At 46.3% G+C, this 21,955-nt stretch overlaps 1 protein-coding gene across 1 annotated transcript in view; it reads left to right on the top strand.

Annotated features, from left to right (window-relative positions):
* The window catches only part of LOC137657603 (nucleoporin NDC1-like), a 98,175-nt gene that overhangs the window by 2,689 nt on the left and 73,531 nt on the right, over positions 1–21,955 (top strand). Inside the window, exon 2 of the mRNA XM_068391960.1 lies at positions 17,970–18,192. Within this exon, the coding sequence (XP_068248061.1) occupies positions 17,970–18,192 (223 nt within the window). The remainder of the gene's footprint in view (positions 1–17,969; positions 18,193–21,955) is intronic.

Below are 21,955 nucleotides of genomic sequence, written 5' to 3' on the forward strand. Positions count from 1 at the left end.
CAGTACAAGAAGATAAGCGTTAGAGGCGCCGTTGTAAAGGCTATGCCTCACCCCTGAACCTGAACCTGAACCTGAGTAAGAACATTGGGTATAAACAGTATATACCTACAGTTTTTATGTATTTGGACAGTAACCATAAGGAAGAAAATACGAGGTGTTCATGGTGTATTTTGAATTCATTTGAAGTTTATTTTGACGATATTTATTGGAAAACTATTTTTTAAAGTTATAGAGACATTTTAATCACAAGATATCACGGTACCGCCTTCTGATCGCATAGGAAAAGAGAATCCCTTCTATCCATATCTGCCACCTTCATTAATAAGTGTATCTATGAGAATGAAGGTCAACAGACTAAGTATTCATTTACTGGTCTTTGCTCTGCCGTGGCTCGCTTCAATCGCAATTTCTTCTGCTCTCGTGTTAGCCAAGTGAGCCTGTATTTAGGTGGATAGAAATTTGTTTGGGGGTATGTATGATAGCGGTCACCTGTATGTATGGTGAAGGCTGAGTAAGAATACAACAGTGTAAGGGGAGTTGTTAGCCTCCCCCCTTCCTGTTAGGTAAGTTCAGTGATACCTCTGGATATGAAAGTTTCTGCTTACGAAAAGCGATACAAAGATTTTTATGCCCCAGTATACGAAAAAATTTTCAGGATACGAAAAGCTTACGAGATCCCAACTTTTCGCCGAGGGTACAGTACCTTTTTTTTCCGGGTATCAACCCTTAATTTAGGTGTACAGGTAACAATACACCTTCACTGATCCTAATGCTTTACATACAGTACCGTAACTTTTATACAGTAGTAAAGAAAATGGACCGTTTTCTTAGGGCTTGGAGGGGATAACTAGGCTATAACTACATTATTGAATAATCTCATGGTGGTTTCTGGAATGGATTAGGCTGTTTTTAATGGTTAGGTTAATTATTGAATGATAGAAATGGCTGCATTGCATGTTTATTACTACAGTTTAGCGTGTTTATGAAATAAAAGGTGACTTTTTGTAAGGCTTGGAACGGATTAGGCTATTTACATGTAAAACGCGACTCAGGATACGAAACCGTATCCTGAACGGATTACTTTCGTATCCTGAGGCATCACTGTAGTTAAGGACACGGCTTGTAGGTTAGGTTAGGGGGCGAAGTTTAGTTTAGTTGGTGCTGATATTTTATGCTTCGCTGGAGGAACTGGCCGCTGATATAGCCTACGAAGGCTCCGTTCGTTGTCTCAATTGTGTTCATATCCGATGTTACAACTTTAAAAGCATATTTCAAGTGGGAAAAATAAATTTGGCATAAGATTCTCGCCTAACCTAACCTAATCTACACACTACCTGATATGCAAACTAAAAATCATTATTTCAAATGAGAAAAACAAATATATCTTCGTATAAGGTTCTCGTTTAACCTAACTGAAGCTTCACACTACCCGATATGCCAACTAAAGAACTAAAAACCATATTTTAAATTAGGAAAACAAATAAACTTCGTATAATGCTCGCCTAACCTAATCTAATCTACAAACTACCAGATATGCCAACTAAAAACTATATTTCAAATTAAGTAAACAAGTAAAACCAGACAAGGTTCTTGCCGAACCTAAATTATTGACTCTGTCTTTGGTTTCTGGGCAGTGTTATGCCTCTTCTAGGATGCCATGCCCTTACCCTAACATATACCATATCCTTGTTGGCTTCCTTTCTGAAACGTGGACTTTTCACTCCTTATAACTTGAAAAGTATGACTTTCAAATAACTACCACATCAAAGCTGCTCAAAATGGATAACCACACTAGTAAAGCCTTTTTTTCCCTCAAGAAAGAAAAGGCCTCACATTTGGTATGATCCCAATAATGACATCACTTAACTGAATTGCGAGGAAAGATTGTTTTTTAATTGTTGGAGCTAGCATCTCTAGAAGTGAAGTTAGGTGATTGACCCCCAAAATGTTATGTGACTGTGAAAAAATCATAGATTAGCCACTTGGAAGGAGCATGCAATTAGAAACCATTAGTAAAGAAATATGGATAAAATTGTATTTTTCAATATTTAACTTAGCCGGTGAATATATAGCTGCAACTCTGTTGCTCGACAGACAACTCTACGGAAAAACTCGCCAGCGATCGCTACACAGGTTGCGGGTGTGCCCAACAGCGCCATCTGTCGACCAGATACCCAGCTCTCATGTAAACAAAGACTCAATTTTCTCTCTGTCGAGGTGTCGACAAGACGTACTTTACTCGCTGTTGCTAAACTGGAGTTTTTCACATCTAATTGGTGAAGTACTATATTCTAGTTTTAAGCTTTCGCTGTGCAGGGTTTTTCTTCACACAAATCCTTGAACTCTTTTTTTTATATCGGATTCTTTGTTGATGACTTTTTGATCGTTTTTTGGAATTTCCCTTGACCAATTCAAAATGGCTGACCCTTCACAAGTTCCCAAATTTAGGAAATGCAATGCTAGGGACTGTTCTAGGCGTCTTCCGAAGGCTTCTATCGACCCTCACACTGTTTGTTCCAATTGTCGGGATAAAACCTGTCAATTGGAAGATCGGTGTGAGGAGTGCGTTGGCCTTTCGGAATTCGATTTTATCGAATTTCAAAAGTACACACGTAGGCTAGAGAGAGATAGAGTTAGGAGAAGTTCTTCTCGTTCTATTGATGTATCCTCTCCTCATGCCCCACAACCTATTCCTTCCCCTGTAGTGGTTGCTCCTAACCCCCCTCCTGGCACTCAGGAACCATCGATGGCTGACATGATGCGTGCCATCCAGGCTCTGGGTGAGAGAGTTGAGTCCCTTGCTAGTGACCGTAATCAGCTCATGGCGGATGTGAAGGAGCTTAAGTGCCAAAGTGCAGTGGGAAATGCTAAAGTGCCAAGTGATAGTGTTATGGATAGTGTTGCGCTTGAGGGTTCGTCTGTTCGTGCCTGTCGTCCTCCTAGTCCGGGACCTCTTGCAAGCTCCCAAGTCCAGGGGAGAAGCAATGTCGTACGACGCATGGGTTCGAGAGGCTTTAATCAGCGAACAGACGTTCCCTCCGTGGTATCGGGCGTATCTACCCAAGATCGCTCCTACCTACCTAAGACGAAGAGCCCATTTATACCTCGTCATCTGAAGGTGTTTCTCGCAAGAAACTTTGGACCAAGGTCTCGCGACCGTTAAAACGTAAATCGGTCCCTTCAGCACAAGTCCAACGGCCCGGTTGTAGCCACTGGGTCAGTTCGGACTCGTTGCCGTCATCCGATGACTGCTCACCGCCTAAGAGAGGCAAAGCGGTACCGCTTCAGACACTAACACCGTCTGTCGCCGCACCTGCTCCCGTAGACCCTAAGTGGTCTCTACTGCAAGACATGCAGTCTAAACTTACGTCTCTGATGCAGGACTTTCGTGCGGAGAAGGTTGCTGCCGTACCAGCCAGTGCAGTACCTAGCCTACAACCCTCCAAGCTATCGGTTGTGCGTCCTGTGGACGCTGAGGTAACCTTCTCACGCACACCAGTTGAGAGAGTTCCTCCATCCATGCGTTCCAGTGTGATCTGCCAGCCGCATGTTGACGTTAAGCGACGCACGGAGGTTGCCGTTGACGTTCTGGATGTTCAACAGCCGTCAGAGTTGCCTTGTTTTGACGCGGTGCGTCAACCTCCGCAACCCAGTGTGGTTTCCACTGCGCAACCCCATCAGTCTAGACAGTCTGGGGTAGACGCTGTGCGTCCCCGCGCTACCATGGTTGTTGCCAGCTCACAGACTGGGCAGCAGTTCCATGACGTTGCGTCCGGCTCAGTCACGCATGCACCAGTGCGACCGGACTCAGCGAGCCAGCCGTTACCCACTCCGTTGCCGTTTCCTCATCAGTTGTCGGATGAGGAACTTTCTGATGATGATGTTGCTGCACATATAGATGAACCACAATCAGAATTGGACGAGCCTAAGTCTACTCAACCCTCTTTGGACTTTAGAAAAGTTTTGGCCATTTTCAAAGAGCTGTTTCCTGACCAGTTTGTTTCTGTGGCTCCTCGTTCTCCGCCTTCAGAGTTTGTTTTAGGCATGCCGTCTACCACTCCTGCCTTTACTAGACTCGTCCTCGCACGCTCGTCCAAGAGAGCTTTGCGGGTGATAGGAGACTGGTTGCAGTCCAAGAAGAGTTTAGGGAAGACAGCCTTTGCTTTTCCCCCTGCTAGACTCTCTTCTAGATCGAGCGTCTGGTATGCCACGGGAGAAGTTCTTGGCTTGGGAGTTCCTGCCTCTGCCCAGGGCGACTTCTCAAGTCTTGTAGACTCTCCCCGCCGCCTTGCCATGAGACGCTCAAAGATATGTTGGTCATCATCGGACCTGGACCACCTTTTGAAAGGAATCTTTAGGGCCTTTGAAGTTTTTAACTTCTTAGACTGGTGTCTAGGAGCCCTAAGCAGGAAGATCTCTTCGACAGATAAAGAGACTTCCTTGCTCATTATGTCCTGCATGGACAAGGCCGTACGTGATGGGTCTAATGAGCTTGCTGCATCATTTGTGTCCGGAGTCCTAAAAAAGCGGAAAAATCTCTGCTCATTCCTTTCTGCTGGAGTTACACCGTGCCAGAGATCTGAGCTTCTCTTTGCTCCTCTTTCCAAGTGCCTTTTTCCAGAAGTCCTGATTAAGGAAATAGCCGCTTCGTTAGTGCAGAAGGACACTCACGATCTTGTTGCGTCCTCAACTCGCAAAGCTCCCCCTTTGCCTACCTTGTCAGCTAGACCAAGGATGGACACTCCAGCGTCTCGATTTATTCCGCCCTTTCGTGGCAGAGCCTCCAGCAGAGGAGGTGCTCGTGCTGAAGGGAAGCGAGGGAAGAAGAAAGGATCCAAGTCCTATAAGGGCAGAGTCTGACTGCCCGCATCTTCAGACAGCAGTGGGAGCCAGACTCAAGAACTTCTGGCAGGCCTGGGAGAAGAGAGGCGCAGATGCACAATCTGTGAAGTTGCTCAGAGAGGGGTACAAGATCCCTTTTGTACGGAAACCCCCTCTAGCAACGTCTCCCATCGATCTCTCTCCCAGGTACAGAGAGGAAGACAAGAGACGAGCCTTGAAACGGGAAGTTCTCTTTTGCTAGAGAAGGGAGCGGTGGTCAAAGTCTCGGACCTTCAATCTCCGGGATTCTACAACCGCCTCTTCTTGGTTTCAAAGAAGAAAGAAGGGTGGAGGCCGGTGCTAGACGTCAGTGCTCTGAATGTCTTTGTCACAAAGCAGACGTTCTCCATGGAGACCACAAAGTCAGTCTCAGCAGCGGTCAGAAGGGAAGACTGGATGGTCTCGTTAGACCTAAGGGACGCCTACTTCCACGTCCCCATCCACCCGGACTCCCAACCTTTTCTGAGATTCGTTTTCGAAAAGGTGGTCTACCAGTTTCGGGCCCTGTGCTTTGGCCTAAGCACAGCTGCTCTTGTGTTTACGAGGCTGATGAGGAATGTAGCCAAATTCCTCCATTTATCGGACATCCGAGCCTCCCTTTATTTGGACGACTGGCTTCTCAGAGCCTCTTCCAGTCGTCGCTGTCTGAAGGATCTAAAGTGGACTCTAGATCTGACCAAGGAATTGGGTCTCCTTGTCAATATGGAAAAGTTGCAACTGGTCCCATCCCAAACTATTGTGTATTTAGGGATGGAGATTCACAGTCTAGCTTTTCGGGCTTTTCCGTCGGCCCCCAGAATAAGCCAAGCCCAGTTATGCATCCAGAACATGCTGAAGAAGGAACACTGCTCAGTCAGGCGGTGGATGAGTCTGGTAGGGACGCTATCATCCCTGGAACAATTTGTGTCATTAGGAAGACTACACCTCCGTCCTCTTCAATACCATCTAGCTTTTCACTGGAAAAAGGACAAGACGCTAGAAGCGGTCTCGATCCCCATTTCCGAAAAGATGAAGTCTTGTCTGACTTGGTGGAAGGACAGTATCAACCTAAGAGAGGGTCTTCCCCTGGCTGTTCAGATTCCCAACCACGTTCTCTTCTCGGACGCATCGGACGTGGGCTGGGGCGCGACATTAGACGGTCGGGAATGTTCAGGACTGTGGAACTCGAGTCAAAGGATCATGCATATCAACTGCAAGGAGCTGCTGGCAGTACATCTGGCCTTGAAAAGCTTCAGGTCTCTCCTTCGAGGCAAAGTGGTGGAACTGAACTCGGACAATACCACTGCCTTGGCGTACATCTCCAAGCAAGGAGGGACCCACTCACTGACGTTGTACGAGATCGCAAGGGACCTGCTCATCTGGTCAAAAGGTCAAGACATAACACTAGTAACGAGGTTCATCCAAGGCAACTTGAATGTCATGGCAGATTGTCTCAGTCGGAAAGGGCAAGTAATTCCAACAGAATGGACCCTCCACAAGGATGTATGCAAGAGACTTTGGGCCACTTGGGGCCAACCAACCATAGATCTCTTTGCAACCTCGCTGACCAAGAGGCTCCCAATATATTGCTCACCAGTCCCAGACCCAGCAGCAATACATATATATGCCTTTCTCCTAGATTGGTCACATCTAGATCTCTACGCATTCCCACCGTTCAAGATTGTCAACAAGGTACTGCAGAAGTTCGCCTCTCACGAAGGGACAAGGTTGACGCTAGTTGCTCCCCTCTGGCCCGCGAGAGAATGGTTCACCGAGGTACTTCGATGGCTAGTAGACGTTCCCAGAAGTCTTCCTCTAAGGGTGGACCTTCTACGTCAGCCACACGTAAAGAAGGTACACCAAAGCCTCCTCGCTCTTCGTCTGACTGCCTTCAGACTATCGAAAGACTCTCGAGAGCTAGAGGCTTTTCGAAGGAGGCAGCCAGTGCGATTGCTAGAGCAAGGAGAGCATCCACCCTTAGAGTCTACCAATCGAAGTGGGAAGTCTTCCGAGACTGGTGCAAGTCAGTCTCTGTATCCTCAACCAGTACCTCTGTAGCTCAAATAGCTGACTTTCTCTTATACCTGAGAAAAGGACGATCCCTTTCAGCTCCCACTATCAAGGGCTACAGAAGCATGTTGGCATCGGTCTTCCGGCATAGAGGCTTAGATCTTTCCAACAATAAAGATCTTCAGGACCTCCTTAAGTCTTTTGAAACCACTAAGGAGCGTCGTTTGGTTACACCTGGTTGGAATTTAGACGTGGTACTAAGATTCCTCATGTCAGACAGGTTTGAGCCGCTACAATCAGCCTCCCTGAAAGATCTCACTCTAAAGACACTTTTCCTGGTATGCTTAGCCACAGCTAAAAGAGTCAGTGAGATTCATGCCTTCAGCAAGAACATCGGATTTTCGTCAGAAAAAGCTACATGTTCGCTACAACTTTGTTTTCTAGCCAAAAATGAGCTGCCTTCTCGACCTTGGCCTAAATCGTTCGATATTCCCAGCCTATCGAAGATTGTAGGCAATGAACTAGAAAGAGTCTTATGCCCTGTGAGAGCTCTTAAGTTCTATTTAAAGCGAACTAAACCTTTAAGAGGCCAATCTGAAGCTTTATGGTGTTCAGTTAAGAAACCATCTTTGCCCATGTCAAAGAATGCTTTATCCTACTTTATCAGACTGTTAATACGAGAAGCTCATTCACATCTGAGTGAGGAAGACCAAGCATTGCTTAAGGTGAGGACACACGAAGTTAGAGCTGTCGCAACTTCTGTGGCCTTTAAGGAAAATAAATCTCTGCGAAGTATAATGGACGCAACCTATTGGAGAAGCAAGTCAGTGTTTGCGTCTTTTTATCTAAAGGATGTCCAGTCTCTTTACGAGGACTGCTACACACTGGGACCATTCGTAGCAGCGAGTGCAGTAGTGGGTGAGGGCTCAACCACTACAATTCCCTAATTCCATACCCTTTTAATCTTTCTCTTGAAATGTTTTTATTGTTGTTTTTTTGGGTTGTCCGGAAGGCTAAGAAGCCTTTCGCATCCTGGTTGATTTGGCGGGTGGTCAAAGTCATTTCTTGAGAGCGCCTAGATTAGGGGTTTGATGAGGTCCTGTTGTATGGGTTGCAACCCTTGATACTTCAGATCCTAGGGGTCGATCAGCATCCTAAGAGGATTGCGAGGCTCCGTAAGGAAGACGTACTTAAAAGGCAGAGTAATTGTTCAAGTCGACTTCCTTACCAGGTACCTATTTATTTTGTTTTTGTTATTTTGATAACTTCTAAAATGAAATAAAAAACTCTTAGCTCATAAAAGTGTAAACATATATTACTGGTCTCTACCCACCATCCTGGGTGTGAATCAGCTATATATTCACCGGCTAAGTTAAATATTGAAAAATGTTATTTTGATTATAAAATAAATTTTTGAATATACTTACCCGGTGAATATAAATTAAATGACCCTCCCTTCCTCCCCAATAGAGACGCAGTGGGACGAGGAGAAAATTGAGTCTTTGTTTACATGAGAGCTGGGTATCTGGTCGACAGATGGCGCTGTTGGGCACACCCGCAACCTGTGTAGCGATCGCTGGCGAGTTTTTCCGTGGAGTTGTCTGTCGAGCAACAGAGTTGCAGCTATATATTCACCGGGTAAGTATATTCAAAAATTTATTTTATAATCAAAATAACATAATAGTACAATAAATGGTTTGGAGATAAGATTTACCTAGCATATTTTGTAGTGTTTCAAACGATATTGATAATTATTTCTTACGGAGATCCGTAGGGTTTGACTTATGGTGAGTCTACCATAACTGAAAAGCTATGTGTTTGTGCTAGGTATCACCATCAGTAATGTTCTGAACACCTTAAAATTTGATTGTTCCGTAACTGGAATACAAACCACGCTATTTATTAGGGGTTATATTTTCGGCATTTCAGCTCCGCCGAAAGTATAACTCCTAATAAATAGCTAAGTTTTGTATAGTTAGGAAAAATACAAATTATCTACGAATTTGTCATATTTTTTTTCAGTGCCATTTTCTATAGAGTTGTTTGTAGCTGTATTCATCTTACTAAGAAAATCTCCTTCCTTAAATGAGTCTATGTAAGTTGGTACACTAAATGAGCACCGAAGCTTTTAATTTTTGATTGGTCTTTGCTACGCCATAGCTCATTTCACTTGCTATTTAACATTAACTCATTGTTCCTGTGTTCATGCAAGCTGAGAATGTTCCGTTATGTTCGTTAGGCCTGTGGGCTAGTATTTTGGTATTGTTTTAATGATCTAATTGATCACCTAGTTCTGTGGTTTTTTCTCGACCATAGCTTGCTGCATTGCTTAGAATTTTGTGGATTTTTTCTGCATCACTAGACTTTTTCAATATTAAACTTACCCGATAATCATGTAGCTGTCAACTCCGTTGCCCGACAGAATTCTATGGAGGGATACGCCAGCTATCACAATACTAGAAGGGGGTGTACTTACCAGCGCCACCTGTGGCCAGGTACTATAGTACTTCTTGTTGACACCTCCTCAATTTTTCCTCTGTCGTGCTTCCGGCAAGACGTTCTGGGATACGCTTATGATCTTCGAGTATTTTCACGGCTTTTGGTGAAGTATTCTCTCAGATTTCGGCTGTCGCTTTACTGGAAACTTCTATATTAGCTTAGATAGCTATTATTTAGTCCTGATTTAACGGTTAACGATCTTTTGCTTGATTTTGAAACCCCACTTGGCTAACTCTTTTGATTCAAGATGTCTGACATTTCACAAGCCCCCACCCATAGACGATGTAGGTCTTGTAATAGGCGTATTCCGAAGGCCTCGGTAGATCCTCACACCGCTTGTTCTGACTGTAGGGAAAGGCCCTGTCAGTTAGAAGATCAATGTGAGGAATGCGCCGGACTTTCGGAACTTGATTTTGTCCGTCTTCTTAAGTACTCAACCAAGTTAGAGAGAGAGAGAGTTAGGAGGAGTTCTTCTCACTCTTCACTTTTTTCCTCACCTCATGATCCCCTACCTTTTCCTACCCCTGTAGTGGCTACCCCCGAACCTACTATTTGCCCTCAGCCTGATATGTCTGTTGTTTTGCGTGCCATTCAGGCCTTAGGCGATAAAGTAGAGTCAGTGGTAAGTGATCATAAGTCTCTTATGGCCGAAGTCAAGGAACTTAAGGTCAAGAGTGCAGTGGGTGGAATTAGTGCCAGTGCTGTGACGAGTGCTAGTGTCAGTGCAGTGCCAAGTGCTAGTGTCAGTGTCAGTGTGGTGCGTGAGGATACTTCTGTGCGTGCCAGTCGTCCTCCCAGTCCGGGACCTCTTGCAAGCTCCCAAGCCCAGGGGAGAAGCAATGTCGAAGGGCAAAAGGGTTCGGCAGGCCTTGATCGGCGCACAGAAGTATCCTCGGTGGTTGCGGGCGTGTCTTCCAGAGACCGTCACTCCCACCTGCAGACGATTGAGCCCGTCTTTTACTCGTCTGCTGAGCATTTGTCAGGGAAGAAACGCTGGACTCAGGTCTCGAGACCACTCAAACGCAGAGTCCAGACCTCAAGAACTCAACCGGGCTGCAGTCATTGGATCAGCTCTGACTCGCCGCAGTCATCAGTTGAATGCACTCCGCCTAAGAGGAGTAAGGTTCTGCCACAACAGATCTCTGCTGTTAAGGCTTTACCTCAGCAGACCTTAGTGTCTGCCGACCCCAAGTTGACTCTACTGCAGTCCATGCAGTCACAACTTGCGGTCTTGATGCGTGAGTGTCAGGCTGAGCAGGTTACACCTCCTCCTGCGATCACTCCGCCTGACCGCAGTACTGCCTGCCAGGCGTACGATGTTGAGGCTCCTCAGAATACCTTAGCACGTTCTGAGTTTACTGTTTCCAGTGGTGTGCAGCTCCCTCCGCCTTCCTTAAGGCAACCTCAGCAATGGGAACAGGAAGATCATTCCTTACTTCCTCCGCTTCCACTTGCAGTTCCACCAGTGAGGCAACACTCTCTTGAGGTACAACAACCTCTCCCATCCATGAGTCAGTCTCCTCAGTTCTCGCTGCAGCGAGCTCAACCCTCCTCAAGGCAGCCACAACACCTTAGCCTTGCGCCTCAGGAGCCTCAACTCGCGAGACAATTACTGTGTTCTGCGCAGCCACTACCTCATCGCTCTCAGCCCACACCTCAGGAACCTCAACTCGTTCCTCAGGAACTTGCTACTGCGCATCCGCCTTCCGCTCAGCAGGCGCAACCCTTGAGTTCAGTCACTCATGCTAGGAGTCAGCCTCCTCCACCCATGCGCCTACCTTCTGCTACTTTTTTTTGATCAGCCCTTGCAGTCTGAGCCTCAGGTGTTCCCTCAACAGAGTCTTGAAGAGGAAACCACTAACATTGTTGTTCCAGCTCGTGCTGACTCTGCTGTTCAGCATACCTTTCCGATCTCTTCGCTACACTCTGGTGATGAGGCGTCTGATGATGAGGCGGCACACCTGGATCCCTCATCAGACGTGGATGAATCCAAGTCTTCTCCACCTTCTATTGACTTTCGTAAGGTCTTGGCTCTGTTTAGGGAGGTATACCCAGACCACTTTGTCTCTGCTATTCCCCGCTCTCCGCCATCTGAGTTTTCGCTGGGCATGCAACCAGCTAAGTCTACCTATACTAAGCTAGTCCTAGCAAGGTCCTCTAAGAGAGCGTTAAGGATCTTAGGGGAGTGGTTGCAGACTAAGCAACACCTTGGAAAGACTTCGTTCATGTTTCCTCCGACTAAGCTCACTTCTAAAGCGGGCGTTTGGTATGCCACAGGAGAGGAACCAGGCTTGGGAGTACCTGCCTCTGCCCAGGCTGACTTCTCAAGTCTGGTAGACTCGCCTCGTAGAACAGCAATGAGGCGCTCTAAGGTTTGCTGGACCTTCTCAGACCTTGATCACTTCCTGAAGGGTGTTTTTAGAGCATTTGAGATGTTCAACTTCCTAGACTGGTGCCTGGGGGCCCTCAGCAAGAAGACCTCCCCCTGCGGACAAGGATTCTGCCATGCTATTAATGTCCTGCATGGATAAGGCCATTAGAGATGGATCTGGCGAGCTTGCGTCGATGTTTGTGTCAGGGGTTCTTAAGAAAAGGGAACAGCTATGTACCTTTCTTTCCTCCAGCATTACACCTTGTCAAAGGTCTCAACTCCTTTTCGCTCCGCTCTCGAAGTTCCTCTTCCCCGAAGAGCTGGTTAAGGACTTGTCTGCTGCCCTGATACAAAAGGACACACATGATCTTGTAGCCTCATCGGCTCGTAAGACTAAGGTTGCTACCTCAGTCCCCAGGACTTATCGCACCCCAGTGGCTGATACTCCTGCTACGAGGTTCATACCGCCCTTTCGTGGTAGAGCCCCCAGCCGAGGAAGCTCCCGTCCAGACTCTTCCAGGAGCAAGTCTAGGAAAGGTTCCAAGGCTTCTAAAGGAAAAAACTGACTCTCCGCATCTCCAGACAGCAGTAGGAGCCAGACTCAAGAGCTTCTGGCAAGCCTGGGAAAAGAGAGGTGCAGACGCCCAGTCTGTCAGTTGGCTGAGGGAGGGTTACAGGATTCCATTCTGCCACAAACCCCCTCTGACCACATCTCCCATCAACCTCTCTCCCAACTACAAAGAAGAGGACAAGAGGCTAGCATTGCACCAGGAGGTGTCGCTGCTTGTGCAGAAAAAGGCAGTGGTTATAGTCCGGGACCATCAATCCCCGGGCTTCTACAACCGTCTCTTTCTGGTGGCCAAGCAGACGTTCACGATGGAGACGACGAAGTCGGTCCTAGCAGCGGTCAGGCAGGAGGACTGGATGGTCTCGTTGGACTTGAAAGATGCCTACTTTCACGTTCCTATTCATCCAGACTCCCAACCTTTCCTGAGATTCGTTTTTGGAAAGGTTGTCTACCAATTCCAAGCCCTGTGTTTTGGCCTAAGCACAGCTCCTATGGTGTTCACGCATCTGATGAGGAATATAGCAAAATTCCTCCACTTATCGGACATCAGAGCCTCCCTCTACTTAGACGACTGGCTGTTGAGAGCCTCCACGAGTCGTCGCTGTCTGGAGAGTCTCAACTGGACTTTGGACTTAATCAGAGAACTGGGTCTGTTAGTCAACATAGAAAAGTCTCAGCTCATTCCCTCCCAATCCATTGTGTACCTGGGAATGGAGATTCGGAGTCAGGATTTTCGGGCTTTTCCATCGGCCCCAAGGATAAGCCAAGCCCTAGATTGCATCATGAGCATGCTGAAGAGGAGCAGTTGCTCGGTGAGACAGTGGATGAGTCTCACAGGGACCCTTTCATCACTGGCCCTGTTCGTCGAGCTAGGGAGACTCCACCTCCGCCCTCTTCAATTCCATCTTGCAGCTCATTGGGACAAGGGTTTGACTCTCGAAGCAGTCTCTATCCCAGTCACCAAAGAGATGAAGACCACTCTCTTGTGGTGGAAGACCAATCTCCTTCTCAGGGAGGGCCTATCGTTGGCTATTCAGACCCCCAATCTTCATCTCTTCTCAGATGCATCGGACTCGGGCTGGGGTGCGACCTTGAACGGACGGGAATGCTCGGGAACGTGGAACGAGGAACAGGGAACGCTCCACATCAACTGCAAGGAGCTACTAGCAGTTCATTTAGCCCTGCTGAACTTCAAGTCCCTCCTGCTAGGCAAGGTGGTGGAGGTGAACTCAGACAACACCACAGCCTTGGCTTACATCTCCAAGCAAGGAGGGACCCATTCGAGGAGCCTATACGAGATCGCAAGGGACCTCCTCATTTGGTCAAGAAGTCAAAACCTCACTTTGGTCACGAGGTTCATTCAGGGCAACATGAACGTCTCAGCAGATCGCCTAAGCAGAAGGAATCAGGTCATTCCCACGGAATGGACCCTCCACAAGAGTGTGTGCAACAGACTTTGGACCTTGTGGGGTCAACCTACCATAGATCTGTTTGCCACCTCCATGACCAAGAGACTTCCGCTGTACTGTTCCCCAGTTCCAGACCCTGCAGCAGTTCATGTGGATGCTTTTCTGCTGAACTGGTCCCATCTCGACCTTTACGCATTCCCACCGTTCAAGATAATAAACAAAGTCCTGCAGAAATTCATCTCGCACGAAGGGACACGGCTGACGCTGGTTGCTCCCCTTTGGCCTGCAAGAGAATGGTTCACAGAGGTACTTCAATGGCTAGTCGACATCCCCAGGACTCTACCTCTAAGAGTGGACCTTCTACGTCAACCTCACGTAGACAGGTTGCACCCAAACCTCCACGCTCTTCGGCTGACTGCCTTCAGACTGTCGAAAGATTCGCTAGAGCTAGAGGCTTTTCGAATGAGGCAGCCAGTGCGATTGCCAGAGCAAGAAGGGTTTCCACTCGTAGAGTCTACCAATCTAAGTGGGAAGTCTTCCGGAGCTGGTGTAGAGCCAATTCAGTATCCTCTACCAATACCTCTGTGACCCAAATAGCTGACTTCCTATTACATCTTAGGAATGAGAGATCCCTTTCAGCCCCTACGATTAAAGGGTACAGGAGTATGTTGGCTTCAGTTCTCCGCCACAGAGGTTTGGACCTTTCTTCCAACAAGGACCTTCAAGACATCCTTAAGTCTTTTGAGACTTCTAAAGAGCGTCGTCTATCCACTCCAGGCTGGAACCTAGACGTAGTCTTAAGGTTCCTTATGTCACCTAGGTTCGAACCTCTCCAGTCAGCTTCCTTCAAGGACCTTACCCTCAAGACTCTTTTTCTCGTCTGCCTTGCAACAGCTAAGAGAGTCAGTGAGGTTCATGCCTTCAGCAAGAACATTGGTTTCACGACCGAATCTGCAACATGTTCTTTTCAGCTCGGATTCCTAGCAAAGAACGAACTTCCTTCACGTCCTTGGCCTAGATCGTTTGAAATACCTAGCCTCTCCAACATGGTAGGTAACGAACTAGAGAGAGTTCTTTGCCCTGTCAGAGCTCTCAAGTATTATCTTAATAGGTCTAAACCTATTCGAGGACAGTCAGAAGCCTTATGGTGTGCCATCAAGAAACCTTCAAGGCCCATGTCCAAGAACGGGGTTTCGTATTATATAAGGCTTCTGATTAGAGAAGCCCATTCTCACTTAAAGGAGGAAGACCTTGCATTGCTGAAGGTAAGGACCCACGAAGTAAGAGCCGTAGCTACTTCGATGGCCTTTAATAAAAACCGTTCTCTGCAGAGCATAATGGATGCAACCTATTGGAGGAGCAAGTCAGTGTTTGCATCATTTTATCTTAAAGATGTCCAGTCTCTTTACGAGAACTGCTACACCCTGGGACCATTCGTAGCAGCGAGTGCAGTAGTAGGTGAGGGCTCAGCCACTACATTCCCTTAATCCCATAACCTTTTTTAACCTTTCTCTTGAATGCTTTTATTGTTGTTTTTATGGTTGTTACGGTAGGCTAAGAAGCCTTCCGCATCCTTTTGATTTGGCGGGTGGTCAATTCATTCTTGAGAAGCGCCTGGGTTAGAGGTTGTGTAGAGGTCCTTTAGTAGGGGTTGCAGCCCTATATACTTTAGCACCTTTGAGTTGATTCAGCCTCCAAGAGGAACGCTGCGCTCAGTAAGGAAGACGAACTTAAAAAAGAGGCAGAGTAACGGTTCAATTCGACTTCCTTACCAGGTACTTATTATTTCATTGTTATTTGAGATAACTGTTATATGAAATATGGGATACTTAGCTATCCTTTAATCTTGTACACTGGTTTTCACCCACCCCCCTGGGTGTGAATCAGCTACATGATTATCGGGTAAGTTTAATATTGAAAAATGTTATTTTTATTAGTAAAATAAATTTTTTAATATACTTACCCGATAATCATGATTTAATTGACCCTCCCTTCCTCCCCATAGAGAACCAGTGGACCGAGGAAAAATTGAGGAGGTGTCAACAAGAAGTACTATAGTACCTGGCCACAGGTGGCGCTGGTAAGTACACCCCCTTCTAGTATTGTGATAGCTGGCGTATCCCTCCATAGAATTCTGTCGGGCAACGGAGTTGACAGCTACATGATTATCGGGTAAGTATATTCAAAAATTTATTTTACTAATAAAAATAACATATTTCTGCTAGAGGTTTTGTGCTGTAAGCACCAAGTTACTATACTTCATGCATGACTTCACCTTCAAGAGGGGGTCAGAGGGTAGAGGGGTTGGCGTTGAGGGTTTCAAAGAAAGGAGTCTTGTTAAGCAAAATAAAGTATAATCAACAAAGAAAGGAACATTTTAGTAGTATAGATGCTGTGCAGTATTCTCTCAAAGTTTACCAATTATTATTATACTTAGTTGAAAAGTGCCAAATTGTCATCAACTGCCCTGAAGTTTATTTTCATCTAATTGTCAGCATTTGCAATTAACTATTTGGGTTGTGGTATCCTGAGAGAATTGTCAGACCCACTGTCTCTGCATTCGAAGTGGAAGGATGGCTCATGGCTCAGTATACTTCAGTTGCAATCATGGTCTTACTCTCCATGTGAGCTAGGGATGGGAAGATAGGGGATGCTCGTTGGTTTACCTACTAAGTCATTAACCACTGCCTGGTCCTTCCTGGTCTTAGTTTGGATGCTGATCATACATGTATATGTTTGGCTTCTAGGACATTATATGACAGGGTAGGGATGGATTTGAAAATGAGAGGTAGTAAACCCAAGTAAAGAAAGAGGAGATCTAGAGTCAAGGTTTAAGATCTTAAAAGAGAAAAAAGTGGGCAATTTAGGAGTATTACGAGATAGAAATGACTGGAAAGGTTGAAATTAGAGATTGGACAGGGTAACAGAGTGAGAAATATTGGGGTTGGTATGAAACAAATATGTGTAGGGGTAACAGAGGAATTACGGGTAAGAACCAGCGGATGTGGTGCGTCGAATGGAGAAAAAAGGTGGTGGGACAGAGGTACAAGAGTCAATTAAAAGATAATTGAAGGTATAAAAGGGATGGAAAGTAAGGCATATGCAGGGAGCATAGGAACGATACAGAGAAGAGGAAAAAGATTCTAGAAGGAAAGTAGGTGTAGCTATTGGAAGAGCGGTAGAGCAGTTGAATGAAAGGCTAGGAACAATGGAAGGAGAAAAGGATATCTCTAAAATTTCAAACTTGAAGAAGAGTGAAAGACAGGATTTGTGGCAACTGGCAATCATCAGGGATAGAGATGGAAGTATATTGCATAAGGATGAAGTCGTTAAGATTAAATGAAGAGCGTATTTTGAACAACTATTTAACGCTCAAAATGAGAATGAGGAGCTAGAAGAGAAACAGAGGGTGAAGGAGCCAGAGTGATGTTGGCATTGAGTAAAATAGAAAATGGTAAAGCACCAGGTCCATCAGAGTTTCAAATTGAAATGGTAAGGAAACTAGTTAGCTCCAGAAGAGGAAAAATAAATACTGGATTTATGAAAAGCAATATGGGAAAAGGAAAATAATGCCTAAAGACTGGGAGGATAGTCTAATGGTATCCATATTTAAGCAGAAAGGTGATATGGAATGTGGTAACTAGAGGGGAAATAAATTAACAGCATGGTTTGAAAGTTTTTGAGAGCATACTGGATGAGAGATTGTAAAGATTGGGAAACAACAGTATGGATTCTTGAGGGGGAGAGGGATTGTGGATGTCATATTTATAGTAAGGCAGCTACAAGAAAAAGAGACCAGAGAGAAATCAGAAGCTCATCTGTGCGATTGTAGATCTAGAGAAGGCTTACGATGGAATAGCAAGAGAAGTGATGTTTTGGTGTTTGAGGAATGACTTGTACCATGCTTCTGCTGCTCATTACACCTCTTAAACCTTGAAACCATTCATCTATCAATAATTCTTTGTAGAAGCTTTTGGTCAACACTTATTTTTAAGTCACAAAATGATAGTTATGATAGTTTTAATTACATTGAAGTACTGTATGTAAATGTATTCAGGTAGTCTTGTCACATAAGATTATTTTAACTACGGCTAGTATACTGTATTTCAGGTTTGGGCCAATTGTATCATAGTGGATATTGTAATTTTTAATGAGGTAGAATATGGAGTGGTTATTGTGATATAATGTAGTTCTTAGCTCCTCTACAATATTTTCATTCTGTAATTTGCCTAACCATTTTCTTTAATTTCAGGTGCTGCGCTGGCGTAGTATACGAGTTTTGACATGCTGTCTACTGTTTCAATTGATTGGGCCAATGTCTTGGTGCATCACCTTTCACACAATATCACAGGGAATATTAAATCCGTTTTCAATTCTCTACAATGTTTTAGCGATGTGGATATTCCCTACTCGTCTAGCAGTACCTTTTGTGTGCTTTGTTGTGCTGTCACATGTTTACAATAAGTCTTTTACAGGTATGTTACCGGAAATTATTCTACTTAATTACTCATTAAGCTATGTTACTGTAGTTTATATGTTAAGATTTGAAAAATCACAAAATATCTTTGGATATTTTTATTCATTTAATTGCTTTAATAACTTACATTCACTGCATATTTATAGTTTGTTACTTGAATCTACACTGCCTTTTGAGGACTAATTCTTTTTTAATTTGCTAAGTTCCTTTAGGTACAGCACGTATTAATTACTTTTCATTATTTTAGTTTAGTTTTCCTTCTTTAGAAATATATAGTGAAAAATTTTCAATATTAATCTTACCCGATGATCATGTAGCTGTCAACTCCGTTGCCCGACAGAAATCTACGGTCGGGATACGCCAGCGATCGCTATCTAGGTGGGGGTGTACTCAACAGCGCCATCTGTGGTCAGGTACTAAAGTACTTCTTGTCAACAAGAACTCAATTTTTCCTCTGTCGTGCCGCCGGCAAGACCTACTTGGATACGCTGTTGATTTTGGAGTCTTTTGTTCACGATTTGGTGATGTATTTGCTCTAAAGTTTAGCCTTCGCTGTTCAGGAAGCTTTATCCTTAGCTTAGCAAGCTTTTGGAATTAATTTGATTCATTGGTTAACGATCTTTGCTTAATTTTGGAATTCCCCCTTGACTACTTCTAAATTCAAGATGTCTGACCATTCCCAAGTTCCTAAATACAGGCAGTGTAGTGTTAGGACTTGTACTAGGCGTCTTCCGAAGGCCTCTATAGATCCTCACACCGTATGTTCCAATTGTAGGGGTAAATCCTGTCAATTGGAAGATCGATGTGGGGAATGTGCTGGGCTTTCGGAATTCGATTTTAATGAATTCCTCAGATATGCACGTAGGTTAGAGAAGGAGAGAGATAGGAGGAGTTCTTCTCGCTCTGTGGATTTTTCCTCTCCCCATGCCCCTCAACCTTTTCCTTCCCCTGTGGTGGTGACTCCCGAACCTGCTACGAGTGCTCAGCCTGCAATGGCTGATATGTTGCGTGCCATTCAGGCTCTCGGTGAGAAGGTGGATTCGTTGGTTAGTGACCGCAATCAGCTCTTGGCAGATGTCAGAGAGCTGAAAGCGAAGAGTGCAGTGGGAAGTGTTAGTGCTAGTGACGTGCATAGTGTCAGTATCAGTGTTGCGCATGAGGGTACATCTGTGCGTGCCAGTCGTCCTCCCAGTCCGGGACCTCTTGCAAGCTCCCAAGCCCAGGGGAGAAGCAATGTCGAAGGACCAAAGGGTTCGGCAGGCCTTGATCGGCGCACGGATGTATCCTCAGTGGTTGCGGACGTATCTGCTAAGGATCGTCCCATCCACTTACAGACGAATGAGCCCTTACATTCCTCGTCTGTGGAAGAGGTTTCCAGGAGGAAACGGTGGACCAAGGTCTCACGACCGCTCAAACGTAAGGTCCCTTCCGAGCTAGTCCAACGGCCCAGGTGTAGCCACTGGGTCAGTTCGGACTCGCCACAGTCATCTGATGACTGCACACCTCCCAAGAGAGGTAGAGTGGTCCCTCAACAGGCCTCTGCTCCGTCTGTTGTTGCTCCAACCACAGTAGACCCTAAGTGGTCCATGCTGCAGACTATGCAGTCTCAGCTTGCGGCATTCATGCAGGAGTATCATGCCGAGAAGGTTAACACCTCTTCTGTTAACCTACAACCCGCAGAGGTTGTGCGCTCAGCAGATACTGCGGCTGCCTGCTCCCACACCCCACCTGTGAGAGCTCCTCCACCGATGCGCAGTCCTCCCTGCCAGACGCATGTTCTTGCTGCACCATCTGCTAACATGCGTGAGCTGCCGCATCAGGAGTTGCCGGGTTCCAGCACTATGCGGCATTCTCCTCAGCCCATGCAGCATGCTCTGCAGACCTTACAGCATGCTCCGCATACCATGCAGCATGAGCCGCATACCTTACAGCATGCTCTGCATACCATACCGCATGCTCCTCAGCCCACCGCAGACCCTCCCACACACCAGCCCTCTGCTTTTGTTGTTGCCAGCTCGCAGACTGTCCAGCAGAGGCATGATGATGGATCCGCAGGTACGCATGCACCCGTTCTGCAGGATTCAGCCGTTCAGCTTGCTGCTCTGCCTTTGCCACTCACAACTCAACTTTCGGATGATGATGTATCGGATGATGAAGCTGCTCATCTGGATGAACCTCACTCTGATGTTGAAGGACACAAGTCTTCGCCACCCTCCTTAGACTTTCGCAAAGTCCTTGCTTTGTTCAGGGACTTGTATCCTGAACATTTTGTGTCTGCAACCCCTCGTTCTCCTCCCTCCGAGTTTGCTCTGGGCATGCAGTCTGCTGCGCCTGCCTTCACCAAGCTTGTTCTCGCCAGATCATCTAGGAGAGCTTTGAGGGTTATGGGGGACTGGTTGCATTCCAAGAAGCAACTGGGAAGGACCTCTTTTGTGTTTCCTCCTCCCAAGCTGGCTTCTAAGTCGAGCGTCTGGTATGCCACGGGAGAGGAACCTGGCTTGGGGGTTCCTGCCTCTGCCCAGGCCGACTTCTCAAGTCTGGTTGACTCTCCCCGCAGGTTGGCTATGAGACGTTCGAAGATCTGCTGGTCCTTTTCCGATCTTGATCATATGTTGAAGGGAGTCTTTCGTGCCTTCGAGATATTCAACTTCCTCGATTGGTGTTTGGGAGCCTTAAGCAGGAAGACTTCCCCTTCAGATAAGGACTCGGCCATGCTGATCATGTCTAGCATGGACAAGGCAATTCGGGATGGGTCTGGTGAACTTGCGGCTTCATATGTATCAGGAGTCCTCAAGAAGAGAGAACATCTGTGCTCCTTCTTATCTGCTGGTATCACTCCTTGCCAGAAGTCAGAGTTGCTGTTTGCTCCTCTCTCCAAGTGTCTGTTTCCGGAGGAGTTGATTAAGGGGATGGCTGCCTCACTTATCCAGAAGGATACTCATGACCTAATGGCTTCTTCTGCACGTAAGGCTAAAACCTTACCTTCCGTGCCTAGACCCTTCCGCCCTACAGCAGTTGATACACCTGCTTCTAGGTTCATCCCGCCCTTTCGTGGCAGAACCTCCAGCAGAGGAGGTACCCGTGCAGACAGTCACCGTGGCAAGTCCAAGAAGGGTTCCAAGTCCGCAAAAGGCAAGTTTTGACTGCCTTTCTCTCCAGACAGCAGTAGGAGCCAGACTCAAGACCTTCTGGCAAGCTTGGGAGAGCAGAGGTGCAGACGCTCAGTCTGTGAAGTGGCTAAGGGAGGGATACAGAATTCCGTTCTGCCGCAATCCCCCTCTAGCTACATCTCCCATCAACCTCTCTCCCAACTACAAGGAGAAGGACAAGAGGCTAGCGTTGCAACAAGAGGTGTCGCTCTTGCTACAAAAGGAAGCAGTGGTCATAGTCCGGGATCATCAATCCCCGGGCTTTTACAACCGTCTCTTCCTGGTAGCCAAGAAGACAGGAGGTTGGAGACCAGTGCTGGACGTCAGTGCTCTCAATGCTTATGTCACCAGGCAGACGTTCACGATGGAGACGACGAAGTCGGTCCTAGCAGCGGTCAGGCAGGAGGACTGGATGGTCTCGTTAGACCTGAAAGACGCATACTTTCACGTCCCCATCCATCCAGACTCCCAACCTTTCCTAAGATTCGTCTTTGGAAAGGTTGTGTACCAGTTCCAAGCCCTGTGCTTTGGCCTAAGCACGGCACCTCTTGTGTTTACGAGACTGATGAGGAATATTGCGAAATTCCTTCACTTGGCAGACATCAGAGCCTC

This window comes from Palaemon carinicauda, chromosome 18 (assembly GCF_036898095.1).
Source record: "Palaemon carinicauda isolate YSFRI2023 chromosome 18, ASM3689809v2, whole genome shotgun sequence".
NCBI classification, from domain to species: Eukaryota; Metazoa; Arthropoda; class Malacostraca; order Decapoda; family Palaemonidae; genus Palaemon; species Palaemon carinicauda.